This window comes from Porites lutea, chromosome 7 (assembly GCF_958299795.1).
Source record: "Porites lutea chromosome 7, jaPorLute2.1, whole genome shotgun sequence".
NCBI classification, from domain to species: domain Eukaryota; kingdom Metazoa; phylum Cnidaria; class Anthozoa; order Scleractinia; family Poritidae; genus Porites; species Porites lutea.
In genome coordinates, this window is record NC_133207.1 from 25,744,318 (window position 1) to 25,759,827 (window position 15,510).

Here is a 15,510-nt window from a genome sequence, read left to right on the forward strand (position 1 = left end):
GTGCCATGCTTGGAGGCTGTCTGGTTTTCCGATGCCTGTGTACGTCCGCCTCAGGCTTTTGCGCCTACCAGCTAAACCCTCCTCATGCGGAGTGTCGACAACCTGTTTATCATCCTGCTTTCCCTTTCCTTTTTGTTCTTGCAGTCGTCGTGTACGAGTGAAGACAGTGAACCAGAGCTACTGAATTTCCTCAAATCAGTAGCCGTCCCTCGATCATTTGTCGATTAATCGCCTTCCTCGAATAATCGCGCCCCACCCCTCTTGCCATCCTCTGTTTCTTTTACCCCCTCCCTGTCAAGTTGAGGTGGAGTCTTATCCAGCAAAGTTGATCAATGACAATTCAAACTCTGACGCCGAGGATATTGACATTGAAAATTAATCAAGGAACGTGAACCAAATTTGAAACACTTTCTTGAAAGCCTACGTTCAGTTTAATGAAACAAAATATTTGTGGCACGACTTCCAGTGAGCAATATTTGAAATGATCACCTTCTTCGAATCATCGCCTTCCCTCCAATAATCGCCCCCTTTTTGTGCGAAAAAAATAATAATTACCCCCGGCTATCAGATTCGAGGAAATACAGCGTGAACTTGAACGGTCGTGAACGGTCTCTTCGGGGAAGGAGCGCGGGCTCATTTCCCGAGCCTACAACCATGACATCAGTAATGCAAAAATTGACCCAAGGGAGGTTTACGAGCTCGCAAGACTGAGAAAACCCTACAAACCCCAGCTCCTGCAAACCCTTGATTTCAGGAAAACCGTTGGACACAACTGTTACTTTGTCACAACCTTGTCGTAGTAGCAGCAAGCTCTCTATTTCGAGTGGCGAGCGGAGCCGAAAGAACGCGCGAGCGAGCGTCTCCATCAGTCGCGTGTAGCACTCACGTGACTTCTCGCGATTCCTCTAAATATTGTTGCCTCGTCACGCAACGCTTCTACCGGTTCTCAGGCTTGGAAAGGAGGGTTGCATGACAAGACTAAAACTGCTGCGTGGGAGACTAATCTTTCAGCTGCGGATGAAAATATCATATTTACTAGGAAAACGATAAACTGTAATTTAATATCTTGCAAAAAACGGGAGGAAATAGAAAATTCGCGTTGAAGACTCCACCATATAAAACTTCCGTCATGTAGCAAATCTATTAATTTTTGGTATCATTTGGTTCTAAACATGATGGATGGTCCTTCTTGCACAATGACACGCAGCACTAAGAGTAGAGAAAGAGAGAGTCACGCGAGATGCAAAACTCATTGATATGACACAACGACGCAATTTTTGCTTTGAAGAAGCGTCTCCCGTAGCAACGCCGCCTTACGATCACACGTGATAGACTATTATTATAATAACCTTGCTAAATACAAAACATAGCTCGATTCACTCCATGAGAAATAAGGGATTAAAATTTTTTCTATAACCTAGTCAAGCCAAACCGGCTTAACGGCCAAGAAAATACTTACAAGCAGCGATATGGACAAGGCTTCATAAAGCCGTGGCGGGTTCAAGGTATTTATTTTAATTTCCTCTTACTGTTTATGTACAATGTACATGCCTTTTTCAACGGTTCACAATACATTTTGGTAGACCTTTAATTTTCTTTTTTTATGGGTTTGTGCAGTTATAGCACCTTGTCTGTTCTTTTCCAAGACTCTTGCTTAGTCCGTACGCGCAGGTCAAGTTCATTATTGAGCAATATAAATCCGTTCCGAATTTGATTGTTATGGATATTGAATAAACGAGTAAAAGGGCACTCTATATTGCTAAAATTTTCCCGGTCTTCCTTAAGGACCTTCCAAAGCTTTGCATGACAGTAATAATAACATCACGACTTCGAGTTTAATTTGAAATTTACTTGCACGAGTGTGTTTTTCAAAAAGCGTGAGGCCCGTAGGGTGCATTCTATTTGAGTTTTTTTGAAAAAACACACGAGTATAAAATTAAATTCAAAATTGGATGAGAAAACTAGAACTGATCAGATTGCAGAAATTTTTGAGTGTATATTATTAAAGCCGGCTAATAAAGTTTGATCTCGGAATATTTTTTGTTTATTACTTGAAAATACTGCTCGAAAAGATTGTAAACTTTTACCTAATTGCATCTATGATCAGGTTCAGTCGCGGCTTCGAATCCTGTAACTTATACCTAGTACCAATTCGAATCAGGACACCAAGAAAGATTTGGGCTCAACCTCGGTGTAAGAACCTGTTAACCCCACGGGTGACGTAAAACACAGAAAACAAAGAACTAAACACAATAGAACCTAGAAAAACAAAAGACGCGAAAAAAAGAGAAAGTTCACAGGTTTTACACCGAGTAAACCCGAGATTTGACACCAAATATTTAGTCCCCCCCCCCCCCAACTCCTAGAAACAAAACGTGTTTAAGAGGGTCTCAATGGGGTAGTGTATTTTACGATTATCGGCTAAAATTTTTGGCTCTTTTACGGCTATCGGTTAATTTTTTTCAGTTACGGTTAACAAAAAGTTAAATATTAACTTCTTTTGTTTCAAAAAGTTAGATATTAATTAGCCCGTATTTTTTGTATCTTAGAAGCAAAATAGAGGTCTTAGGATCATGTCAGGATGAAATAAGCTATTCTTTTGAAAAATTTTAACATTTGATAGATCATACTTTTTATAAAGTATTCCACTTCTAATATTATTTTACAGATAGAAATGTCAACAGTCAATTTAATAATATTCTTCGTGAAAAAGCAAAGCACACACGCGAACGGCGCGACATTCATTATAACAGAAATTTCCGTTTTCACACTAGAGACGGATTATTCGTGTGAGACGGGTTATCCGTTTGATGATTCGCGTCAGATATGTAATACGTCTTAATCTGAAAATGGGATAGTTTGAATTTTGTTTGAATAATCCGCCTGACTTTATCCCTCAATTTCGATGGACAGTTTGAAGATGGATTATCCGTTCCAGATAGCCTGTGTACGGCCGCCCACTGCCCTCAGAAAAAATCGGAGAAGAGGTGTCTGTCGGGAAGAGGGCGACCGTATACAGGCTAGTCTCAGACGGATAATCTCTAGCTCTAGTGTGAAAACGGCCAGTAACAAAATTCCCGTGTCCAGTGTTTTTAATGATAGCGAAGGACTGTACAGAAGCGAACAGCGTGACTTAGAAAAAACACAGCTTTTCTTTTTGGTAGACTAGAGATCCCGCCCACCGGAATAACAACATTAACAACAACAACCAACCAACCAAACTTTTTATTTTGCCAACTTAAAACTTACAAGAACAGCTTAAATTAAAAGAGATCAGGCATTAAACTACTCAGAATAGCAAATAGAACTAAACCAGGCGCACCCAACGAGAACATAGTTCAAAACTACTTAAACAAAGCATTGTTAAACGTATTCTAGTATTTAAACGATAGATATAGGCATATTTTTATCCCCTAAAAATTTTTCATCTGTTCGGATTTCCTAGCTGAAAGTCTAGTGATCCGAAAATTATACAGGGATGAAAACTTACCTTTTCGAAAATTTCAGCCGGAAAAAAGGCTCAAAGGGATCAAAACTTACCGTTTATATACCATTATTTAGATGTTCGAAAATCCTAGGAGGCCGCAGGCAAGCAAAATGTTCCAACAAATGTTCCGAAAAATCTAGATCTCAAATCGTCTTCCGAACAAATATTTTCCGAAAATTGTCGTTGGGTGCCCCTGCTAAACGAGCTGAGTAGTTACAATAATTAAATTACCTTGAATAGGGTTGCAACACACGAAAGATAGAGACTCAGAGGAAAAATATTATAAATTTAGGAGGAAGTAAAGGGTACGTGAGGCCAAAACCGGAGTTTCACAATCACACAGGAAAAACAAATTACCAATTGAAACTTCCACTAAGTATCCCCTGTTAAGTGAGACAAAAGAACAGTAGAAAGTAGCTTTCTTTCTCTCCTGCTTTCGAACTGTTTTGTCCGTTCCTTTTCTATCTAAAATGCCTTTTCCTTTCATTATTATACATTATTTAAATACTAATAAATGCATTTTCTCGCTAAAAAGTCATTTCTTTTTTGCCCGTTTTTCCATTTATTGCCGACGAGGCAACCGAGCTAAGAAGCGAGGTTGCCTCGGCGGCAGATTTATAATCCCGCACGATGTAGGCAAAACCTCTCAAATTCTGCGTAACCCTCTAAAATTTGCATTTTTGACCATATTTGGGTGTAAGTAAGACCCCAAATTTGGGTAGTGACGTCATGGTCTTGTATTTACAACGCGTGGTCCGAAAGTGGGTGATTCAGTGTGCAGCTGTTCGTTGTCTGTTCAAGAGGCCCTAACAGGTGAGCAAGCTTTAATACGATTTCTCGTTTGAAAGGGCTATAAGTGCTCTGGTTTGCTTTATAAATTGCGTTTAAAGCAGCAGGTGATCAAGGAATAGGGTTTTACGCTCAAATTTTTGTCAGAACCAGCTTGTTCTTTGCAGCTCCATTTACAATGAGGTAGCGTGTTCTCTTCTCGACTCAGAACCAGGGTTTTCCGTGCTCTCTTTTCCTTTGTGAATTGAATTTTAAGCGGTTGTTGATCAAGGCAATAGGGTTATATTCTCAAAACTTATATCAGAACCAGCGTGTTCTTCGCAGGTCGATTTACATTGAGCCAAACTTCACCTCCCGTGAGGAATGCAACGTATCGGGGGCACCCAACGAGAATATAGTTCAAAACCACTTAAACATAGCATTGTTAAACGTATTTTAGTATTTAAAAGGTAGATATAGGCATATTTTTATCCCCTAAAAATTTTTAATCTGTTCGGATTTCCTAGCTGAAAGTCTAGTGATCCGAAAATTATAGGGATTAAAACTTACCTTTTCGAAAATTTCAGCCAAAAAAAGGCAACCGAAACTTTTTAGGATAAAAATCGGTTCAAAATGTGCAATTGTACCATTTTCTAGATGTTCGAAAATCCCAGGAGAGGCAGGAAAGCAAGAAATTTTACAACAAATGTTCCGAATATTCTAGATCTCAAATCGTCTTCCGAACAGATATTTTCCGAAAATTGACGTTGGCTACCCCTGACGTATTTGCGGATCTTTTTTTAGAATTTATTCATGTCTTTAGATTTTGTCAACCAGTATGTTTTTTTGCAGCTCGATTTACATTGAGACAGCCCAAAACTCCCGTGAGGAATACAACGAACTTGCGGACCTTTTGTTTTGAAGACTATCATTATGCCTTTAGAGAGAATCTTTGTCCTGTGACACTCGCTCATTAGATCTTTGTATTTTATTCAAGTTCATATTGTTATACCTCCGATACATTCCGCCCCATTCTTGCGCTTTTCACACAGTTTACTTTACACCAATTTTTTCTGATGTAAATTACTACGCGAAATTTTTTTTTATTCCTGATGACGCTGTTGCTCGGAATTTAATTATTATTTTTAATTTCAGCAGTCAAAGGCCTTATTTGGACTATATTTTTCTTTCTAACGTTTATAGTTTTGATACAATGGAATTTTCCATGAAACATAAGTGCTAACTTGGTCATGATTTACCAACAAAGCTTCAAGCTATGTTGTTATTGTTTAATGAAAGTGAAAGCCTAGAGTGTGCCAAAGTTGTTGTTTTGAAGTTGGGTGCCATCCTTTGCTATAGCGGAATCCATAAGGCTGAGCTGAGCACCTACCCTCGTTTTGAAACAGAGGCCTGGGGGAACTCGGAAACGGCCTAGTCGCCTGAAAAAATAAAAATAAAATAAAATTAGGGACTACTCTTTGTATATCCGGCAATCGTGTTACCTGTGCTACAAAAATTGACTTTAACCAAGAGAGGATAAACTAATCCTCTCTTGCTTTAACCGACTCAGTTGATATTGAAAAGACCAGAAGCCCATGAAGACCAAATCCGACAGTGTGATCTCTCCAGTGTACCAGTATTGAAGTGCCACTACTTCGGACGACTGTCGAGAAAATACGAGGAAAAACACTAAAATTTGACAAAAAGAAGAAAAAAAAAATGAAAAAGTGGAGGTGCGGGGTTTCGAACCCCGGACCTCTCGCATGCAAAGCGAGCGCTCTACCACTGAGCTACACCCCCGCCCACAGTCATGATGTGAATAAAAATATTATTTATTCAATTAGTTTACCTGATTGTACAACGCAATTGAGCCTAATAACTCTTTGAGATATTTTTTTTCGATAAATGTGCTGTTTCAAGTCCTAGAAAATTATTTTACGCCCTAAATTATAAGTAGCACGTAGGCTTTGTAATTTAAAACCTGTCATGAGAGTTTTTGTGCGTTCTTTTCCTTGAAAATGCCATTTCCGGCGGAGTTCGACAACGACTTTTTAGCAAAGTCGATTACAGGAACAAAATCGGTCACAAGTTTAAACAAGTATCTGCTGATGTAGTGAAAATTTTCCCGTGAGATTCTAGAACGTGTGACCTCGCCGTGACAAGTATAGCCCGTTCCCCGCGCGTGACAAAAAACAAGATATTCGTTTCCAGTCTGCCACGTTTTTGTTCTCTCCTGCAAAAATGGCGCGTCTTGCTCTAATCTTGAATCAGCTGCATTGTTTAGCGTGGTCTAAATCAGCTTTGTTTCCTTTCAAAATGAGTTCTCTTCCGCTTTGCAAGGACGATTTTGGCGGCGAAGTAACTTGAACAGTTAGGGTCATTGTTGGCTGAAGCAATGGCGTCGAATTCAATCTCAGAAAAATTGTGCTTGAGGTGAGCTTATGTAGAGAGGTGAAAAAGTCTAATTGAGTCAGAGTGTTATTTTCTCAAGTCAAAGTTCTAAATAAACTATGTCACAAAATTAAATTTGTAACTCAGTGTATGGGGTATTCCTTAATTGCTTACTTTTGTTTTATTCATTCGATGAAGTAAATGTCAGCTGTTTTTTAACTGATTATCATGGTCGTGGCGTGACAGATTCAGCTGATTTCGCAGTCAATGCAAAGGCAGACAGGCTTCCTTTCTGCTGTTCTGGGAAAATGACGAAGCAAGGCCGCAAATAATATTTCTTTACACCGGACAAACTTCTTATCAGGACAAACCAGAAAAGTTGTTGTTCAGACATTAGTTGACTTTTAATTTAAAAAATTATAAGAACTATGCAAATCTCCAGCCTCAAAATTACAGCCTTTTTTTATTCAGCTTACTGGCTTAGAGAGCCAGTAAGGCTCTATGCTATCGTCTAGTCGGCGTAAGAATGAATGAATGAATGATGGTAAGGTCATTTCTATTGTTCTCGTGCGTGCAGTAACATGTGATCTTTGGAGCTGAAGGGACTGGGTTTGATACCTGCTATCTCCCATTTTCTTAACTCTGTTTTATAAAGCATTGTTATGACAAGGAGGAATTTGATATTGATTGTTCTTAGGGCTTTTTAAAAAGTTTGAATAAGATATTATGATCTGGTATTTTAAAAGTGTAAGGTGTTTGTGTGCATGAGCAATCGTATTTCAAATATCATATCACAGGAAAAGTGTTCTGTTTTGACTCATGATAATTCTCGAATTTCTTCGCCATTTCTATGCATTCGTAATTGCTAATATGTGTTGATTGAGTTGTACGAGTAATGAATGTTTTTTAATCATTGGTAGTATTAAACACTGAAAATCACAATGTGGGAAAATTCAAACACAAATCTGTCACTTTTACTACGTAAACATTCAATTAAAATGTCACAAATTTGCGTAATTTAACTGACATTTTTAAAGTTTCATCTTATGGTAATTTCGTTACGACAATTTATTGTGTGCTTAATCTTGGCAAGAAATTACAATAGTCCCAGAACCATATCTGTGAAAGTTTGAACTTTGCCTGTGGCTGCCGAACCAACCTTATGGCACATGACAAACAGTGACAAAAATTGCACATGGCGATTAGAAGTTGGTATACAACATGACTGCTTTGAAAAACGATTTTTTTTTGCAAGCAGACAGCTTTCGTACAAACTATTAAGGTGATTCCATAGTAAAAGAACGTAACATAGATTTTAGCTAAAACTTGGTACACTGATGTAACAAGTCAAGAAGATGATAAAAAAGTAATAAAAAGTGGGGGTCACCGTGCTCGTTTTGACGTCACAATGCTGACAAATACGGCTATTTAGGACCCTTTTACAAAAACCGCGGGCAGCGCAAAACTAGACAAAAAGGAGAGATTTTTTCGATGATGCATGTGACATCACACAGAATTTGACTTTTATGTATTGTTTATCCACTTACGTACCAGAAAAATGCCCTTTAATGCCCTTGTTTTTACTTCACGCTCCAAAGTAGAATTAAATTGGACGCGCGCTTTTCGACCCGTGATGGCTCAATCCGTACAATTTAGTAAAATTGCCAAAAAACTGAACATAGATTTGTGCCAATTTTTTTCTCATCGAAAGGAAGCACTGTCCTTATTAAAATCATGAAATAAAAAATGGGGGTCACCGTACTCGTTTTTGCGGTAGAGCTGCAGAAAGTGCGCATCAAACGCATTTTCTCCGATTTTTGAGAGAGGACTGGGGCGAGTTTCAAAATAGAATGTATGTGAAAAGGGGAAGAAAGTATTAAAAAGTCCGTTTTTACAGAATTTACATCGAGATATCACATTTAGGACACAATGTGATAAAGAAAGTGTTTAAATGAAAATCAAAGTGAGTAAGCACAAGTTAAACAACCACTATCGCGGTTCTCCGAGAGGAGGTCGAACTCAGCAACACGCGTACTGCTTACGTTATGCACATTCGCAACACATTGAGTCTCACCTCGGCAAGAAACAACAGCAAGCAAAAATTCCAACAGCGTTTCTCTTCAGTCAACTTCATTTTAATAATATTACTTCACATGCTCTTTTTTACGGTGGCCATCTTGTTATGCGCAGTAAGAGATGCGCAGTGCAAAACTAGGGAATCACCTTAATTGCCAGTAAGCTCATGTCCTCACCGAGGACTATTTTTTTATCTGTCTGATCATGTCTGACCACAGGTAGATTTTTGTCCAATCATTACCAAGTATTAGAGGAACATTAATAGACGACAGACTGTTATTTGCAGGTCTGCTTGGTATTTGTTGAACTTACAATGTATGTGAAAAGTTTAGTTTTATAAAAATAATTTCCATTTATTATATAAACACCAATGAAATACCAGGTGAGCTCTCGTGCAAAAACTTGATATCTTCACATGTGAAAATATCACCGTTGCTATGGCTACATCATAAATCACGCTTTTCACACCGAAAAGCTATTAAAATGAAATGGTTTGGTATTTCATTGGTGTTTATATAATAAATATAACATTACAAGGCTGCTTGGTGATACAAAATTTCTCTTCTTGTGTTGAAAAAATATTTCACTCTTTCGCTGCACTCACTTGTGAAATATTTTTCAACGCTCGAAGAGAAATTTTGTATCTCTGCGCGGCCATGTAATATCCACTATATGTGAAATCATGTTGAACTGGCTTCATAACCTGAAAAGGAGGTTTGGGTGAGGAGTGTGCCACTTAGACCTTTAAAACCTGGTGGTGTTTAAGTCAAAATGGTTCACTTGCTACCCTGTAAAGACAGGAGATTTTTCACCTGAGCCACTAGAAGTGTAATGCGGTATAGATTTTCAGGGTTGTCGTTAAGATTTCGAGTTGCCAGGTAAATACAATAAGTAGGTGGGGAATCAAACACCTAGGGGTTTCTTTTAGTTTTAATTTTCTTCTATTTTCCAATAAAAGTAGCCGGGGCCCACACTCATTGTAGCCAGGGGAAATCCGGGGCCCCCCGCTCTTAATGACAGCCCTGGATTTTGATAACTACACCCACTGATCATAAATCTGTGAATTTTAGATCACAAGTATGGCAGCACCAAGAAGGCCTGCCCTTATGCACTGGAAAAATATACAAACAGTGGTCACTGCTTCCAAAGGTTTGTAACCTTCATATACATGTAAGCTTTTTGTATAAGTTTTTGTCACCTATGAATGTAGCCCCAGTCTACTAAAACAAAAGTTATGTTCATTAACTTTCAGGCACTTTCAGAAATGATCAAAAAAGTAAATGGGAGGTTTTAGCACAGAGCCCTTCAGTGTGATTTCTTAGTTTAAAAAGAGTTTATGGATTTTGACTAATCAGCAAAGTTTTGCAATGGTGGTAAAAGGTTAACATAACAAACCAACTGGTAAAAGTTTCTGTTTTTCCTTTGAATTCCTTCCCTCTTCCACTCAAAAAAAGGTACCAATTTAGTAATCAAATATTATTGGAATTAGTTTGGTGTGGTAACAGAACAAATAAACTTGCCATTTCAAGCCATACATTTCCTTTGTTAAAGCATTACAATTTCCCAAGAACAAAGATTGTCATTATGATATCGGAATATTTAGAAACTGAACTGGAATTTGTCTATATAGTGAAGAAATGCCACTTTCGTTCAAAACCGAGAACAGTCGTTCTGCAGAAAAGAAAAGATCATTACGCAACACGGGTTGCCCATTAAACGACGTATACTTTCAGCCGAAAAGAAATGAATGTGCCTGGCTCAGGAAATGTAAGTAGGGTTTTCAAACATACTTACAATAAATGGGCATTTTTATTTTTAGTACACTCTTAATCTGAATTTGTATATACGACATACATTGTGGACAGCAATGCTGCTGTTTTTGCGGGCGACAAATGAAGCCCACAGTCTAATCTTGGTCAGCGGCTTTCTATTAACTATATAGCGAGATTTTTCTCGAATCTGTCCCCATTCTTGGGATGCTCGTGTTGTACCGACTAATATGCATGGTCTGTGGCCGCGAAGGCTGTAGTGTTGAGTTTAAGGTCCGTGTGATGTCACAGTAATCACGTGAATGCACATGCAAGTGATGCAACAATCATTATTACATTCCATTCGCAAGCACTCGTAGTTCAGGTACACAAGTACTGTACCGGCTTAAGGGGAGACTGCTCAGTTCGCCTTACTGGCCTGGAATCCATTTACCCAGGAAAGTAAAAATAGAGCCTGATCTCAGCTACGAGAGCTAGCAAAGTCTAGAAATCGATGTAAATTAAGTATATTTAGGTTTCACTACAGTGCATGGTTTTTATTTTTTCATACGTTTCTAAGCATGTTACGTCGCTTGTCACCCGAAAGCTTCAATAAGCTGTAATATCCAGTGGTAATTTAAGCTGTTTGATCATTTTGTATTGCATATCAACGGCCTTTGGTCATTGAACACGGATTGAATATTCGTTTGAATAATAAGACTCCGGGCATAACTGTATACAGCTATTTCGAGAAAGGTTGTCGCAAAAACTGTGCATTCGACAATCCCGAAAGGTAATATGGGATATGATCAATACACTTGTTCTTGACACTGTAGCTGTTGAACCTACTTTTGTTGCTTTCCTTTAGCCCTCGCAAACATACGTGCATGGCCCGCTCGTGTCATTCTTTGAAATTTATTTGAAAAACAGTGAACTAAAACCCACCCACAATACCTTTCGAAATTGTCGCGTGCACTTTTTCCGACGACATTTCTCGAAACAGCTGGATACACGCGTTACTTGTGTCACGCATTACTGTTTCAATGTATCTTTGCCGGCGAATACAAACGTCGTCCCCTCGCTTCTTACCATTGGCAGGCTAATTGTATCTAAGCAACTGCGAATAAAATCGTTGAATTAAATAAGAATCTTGTTTACTGTGTTGGCCAATACAGTTTTCATGATCCGCAGTGATTCCTTTTATTGACACTATAACTGAAGGCTGTTCAATTCACTTACATATGAAAGCGGTTTAGCGCGCACTTCCTAGCCGACGGCTACCGCTAGTACTAATTTCTTACTTTTGGTAAGATTTCTCCTCTGTTTCATACATTTATTGTGCACTTGTTCGACTCTATTCATATACACTGTTTGTGTGAAATAGCGGGATTGCTGCATGCATCATAAATATCATGGAGGTGAAAGGAAAATCCTACCCATAATTTTTGATGTCACCTTCATTTACCTCAAAATTTTGTGATTTTTGTCAATTTCGTAACAGAGTTCAATCCTGGACATATCTCACTGATTTCAAGGTTGTCTTTGTTTATTATACGCTAATTTTATTGCTTTTTTTACGATTTCGCGATTAAAGGCTGTAATAAATTATGTATAAGTAGTATTTTTCACAAACTGTTAGTTTATTAAAACGACTTGACCTTGAAAGTTAAAAAAATTAAATGCAGGTAAAAATCGATCAATATAAACTGTGTTTTGTTGCTACAAAGTGCAAAGCACACTTCTCTGCAAAAAGAACTTATTATGCTCTTGCCTGTAATTATTTTCAGAATTTAACATTAAATTTCTCTTACATTTTAATATGATTCCCTCGAAGGAATTAAGCCAACAAATCACTTCAGACTTGTCGTTCTAAATATATGTTTTGCGCTTTTATAACTTACATAAATCCGCCGATTAAAAAACGAAGTTTGACGCAGTTTAATTCGTTAATATCAAAACACACGTTTCTTGAGTTTCTACGTTTGGACTAATGACGTTATTCGCATAATTTATTGCTACCAAAAATATCTTCTGCCACTAAATTTTTCATTCTGTGAGTGGAGCTCACGTCACGGTGTCGTTCAAACAATTGCCTCGAACTTTTCGGTATAGACAGAAATTGCGTGGGTTGATAAATAGGCGTAACTGTTTGATAGCAGTTTCAATTGTAAAGAATGGTTTTTATACATTTCTCACACGATCATGATTTTGCATTGGTTCTAAAATTATAAATAAAGAATGTAGTAGACTGAAATTAATTTGCGTAACACGACGTACTGACCAGAAAAAAAGCTAGGTGTTTGCTTTATAATTTTACGTCATAAATAGTGTTGCCTGAATATGTTAAAGTTACTTCGTAAATAGACGATGACAATGAGATAATTTTTGTTTAAAAATACTGGTGTTGAAGAAACGGCAAGACAAATACGATGCTTAAGAAGTCGCTTATAAAGAAAAATGTCATGACAATGTAGATTTCTTGTTCGCGTGCGGTGGGCATAAGAACGTGGCATGCTGGACTCTATTGACATGCCTTTAAGATGTTATTTGTTTAGACATCGGGACTGAAAAATGACAAATCGAAAGGTTAAATTGAATAATACAGGTCCTGGTTAGAACCTTGGCCGTGTCATCGCGTGCGTTGTTTCCTTAGTACACAGAAGACTTCTTTAAATACTGCTGTGGGTAGCCCTGGTGGACTGGCATCTGGATGCAATGCTCCGAGGTGCTTCTTTGCCCGCAGTGAAACTTGATACGATTCAGTTCTATAGACTCCCTGAAGAATTTCATCGACATTTTCAAGAGTAAGAACCTACTTTAGAGTAGAACAAATAATACCATAGGAAAGAATGGGTCCGTAGCTTTCTTAAATACTGAATGGTAAAACTTTAGGATTCAATCGCCACATGTAACAGATGTAAGGGAATCTAAGACAGTCGTGAAATCAGGATTCCACGCCGTGGATTGTGGATTCCAAGCACTGGATTCCAGTCTTTGTCAGTGGAACTTGGATTCCAATCCGTAGTGGGATCCTGGATTCCTTGAGCTGCATTCCGGATTCCACAAGCAAAAATTTCACCGATTCCAGATTCCACAAACAAAAATTTGCCGGAACCCGGATTCCGAATACCCGTACATGGGGTGAAAAGAGACGCACTGAAAATTGCTCTAGACTTGTATCTCGATTTTCGCTTGTATTTTGAAGCTACTTGCCCAAATTGCTTCCATGGTTTCTGTAAAATACTTTTGCAGTCAATATTTCTAGCCAGAATAATAAATAACAGGGGCACCCAACGGCGGTTTCCTCCTAAATACATTGAAAACAGTTTTTAGGCTATCGAGAGTACTTTTTAGATCTCTAGAAATGCATTTTAAGGTTGAGTAATTGGCGATGTTAAACATATTGATCTGGACTGCCGTGACACAGCCCCTTTAAGTTATCTCAATTGTGGCTGCTTCTTTTACTCTTGGGGTATTAACCCATTAATATCCAAGTGGCCAAAGTTAAGATTCAAGAAAAATTCACATTGCAGTTTCGTTTCATGAGGCAAATGATTCTAAAAGTACTGCTGCAGGGGTGTCATTTCAATGGACACACCACAGGACGTCATCCACAAACTCAAAAGTTAGAACTACATACTGAATTAATAGTACCTCGTGAAAGTAATGCCGAAGAGGTTTCATTTCAATGGACACACCACAGGACGTCATCCACAGACTCAAAAGTTAGAACTACATACTAAATAAATAGTACCACGTGAAAGTACTACTGAAGAGGTTTCGTTTGAATGGTAACACCATAGGATTTCCTCCATAGACTCAAAAGTTAGAACTACTTACAAAATGAATAGTACCACGTGAATGTACTACTGAAGAGTTTTTCATTTTCATTTTCATGCAAACGGATCCAACATTGTTGCGCTACGCTACGGCGATCACGAAACAAAAGAAATGTTGGGAGTTGTTGGCTGAAAAGTTTGATCGGTTTTAAACTTTGCGCAACAACACGCAACAACATACAACAACATGCAACAGGGTGTGCAAACGGACGCAACATGTAACATCCAACAATGTTTGGAGTTGTTGGCCAACAATGTTGCATCCGTTTGCTCGGGGCTTAACACCATAGGATTTCATCCACAGACTCAAAACTGATCAGAACCTAACAGAAAAAATGTACCATGTGAAAGTACTACTGAAGAGGTTTAATTTGCATGGTCACACCATAGGATTTCGTTCACAGACTCAAAAGTTAGAACTGCTCTCTAAATAAATACCACCATGTGTGTACTGCTAAAGTGGTGTCGTTTGAATGGTGAGACCATAGGATTTCTTCCAAAGACTCAAACGTTACGACCTGTTTATACTGCGCGATAAATAGTACTGTGTAAAAGTTCTGCTGAAGTGGTTTTTTAGTTTATTTAAATGGTCACACCACAGAATTTTATACAGGAAGAAAACCCGTCAAGAGTTTATAATAAATTCTTAATTGATTCCACTAACAATCTAGCAAATATCATATACTTTGAAATTTGTATCGACGTTCTAGTCAGAGCAGAAACCTTCAGTGCGGCATATTTTTTTTCGAATGTCTTTTATATTCACATTATATTTAATTCAGTCTTTCTTACAAAATTATGGATGAGTTATCTTTTGCATTTGACTATTTTGACTGCGAACCCGTTGATATAATTTTTAACAAATCGATGCAACTTAACGCGCTCCTAGTTTCTATTACTCCTTTGCGTACGTGCCGAACCCTGCTACGACTTCGAGCTGCCTTCTTTTGCGTGGCGAACCCTAATATTCCGGCAGATAAGTGAAGGAATTCTGCCTATTATGATAAAAATGTTAAACTTCGCAAGCTCGAAATACATAATCATGTCAAGGAAACATTTCTAGCGATTGTGCCATCTAAGAGTAGTCACTTGACCATCTTAGCAGCTCGTTTTTAAAGGGCGTGCCCCCTTTTTTAAACTTTACCATCGATTGATGTTCAACAGTCCATCAAATCCAACTATTTGATTTCTGGCCTTTTTT

At 38.2% G+C, this 15,510-nt stretch overlaps 1 protein-coding gene and 1 non-coding gene across 2 annotated transcripts in view; one reads left to right on the forward strand and one right to left on the reverse strand.

Annotated features, from left to right (window-relative positions):
* Positions 1–5,983: 5,983 nt before the first annotated feature.
* Positions 5,984–6,055, reverse strand: Trnaa-ugc (transfer RNA alanine (anticodon UGC)). The gene has a single exon. It is a non-coding gene; the product is annotated as a tRNA-Ala (tRNA).
* A 3,741-nt stretch (positions 6,056–9,796) lies between these two features.
* LOC140942540 (sodium channel protein 1 brain-like) overlaps positions 9,797–15,510 on the forward strand; it is a 46,504-nt gene continuing 40,790 nt past the window's right edge. Inside the window, exon 1 of the mRNA XM_073391455.1 lies at positions 9,797–9,871. Within this exon, the coding sequence (XP_073247556.1) occupies positions 9,802–9,871 (70 nt within the window). The 5' untranslated portion in view covers positions 9,797–9,801. The remainder of the gene's footprint in view (positions 9,872–15,510) is intronic.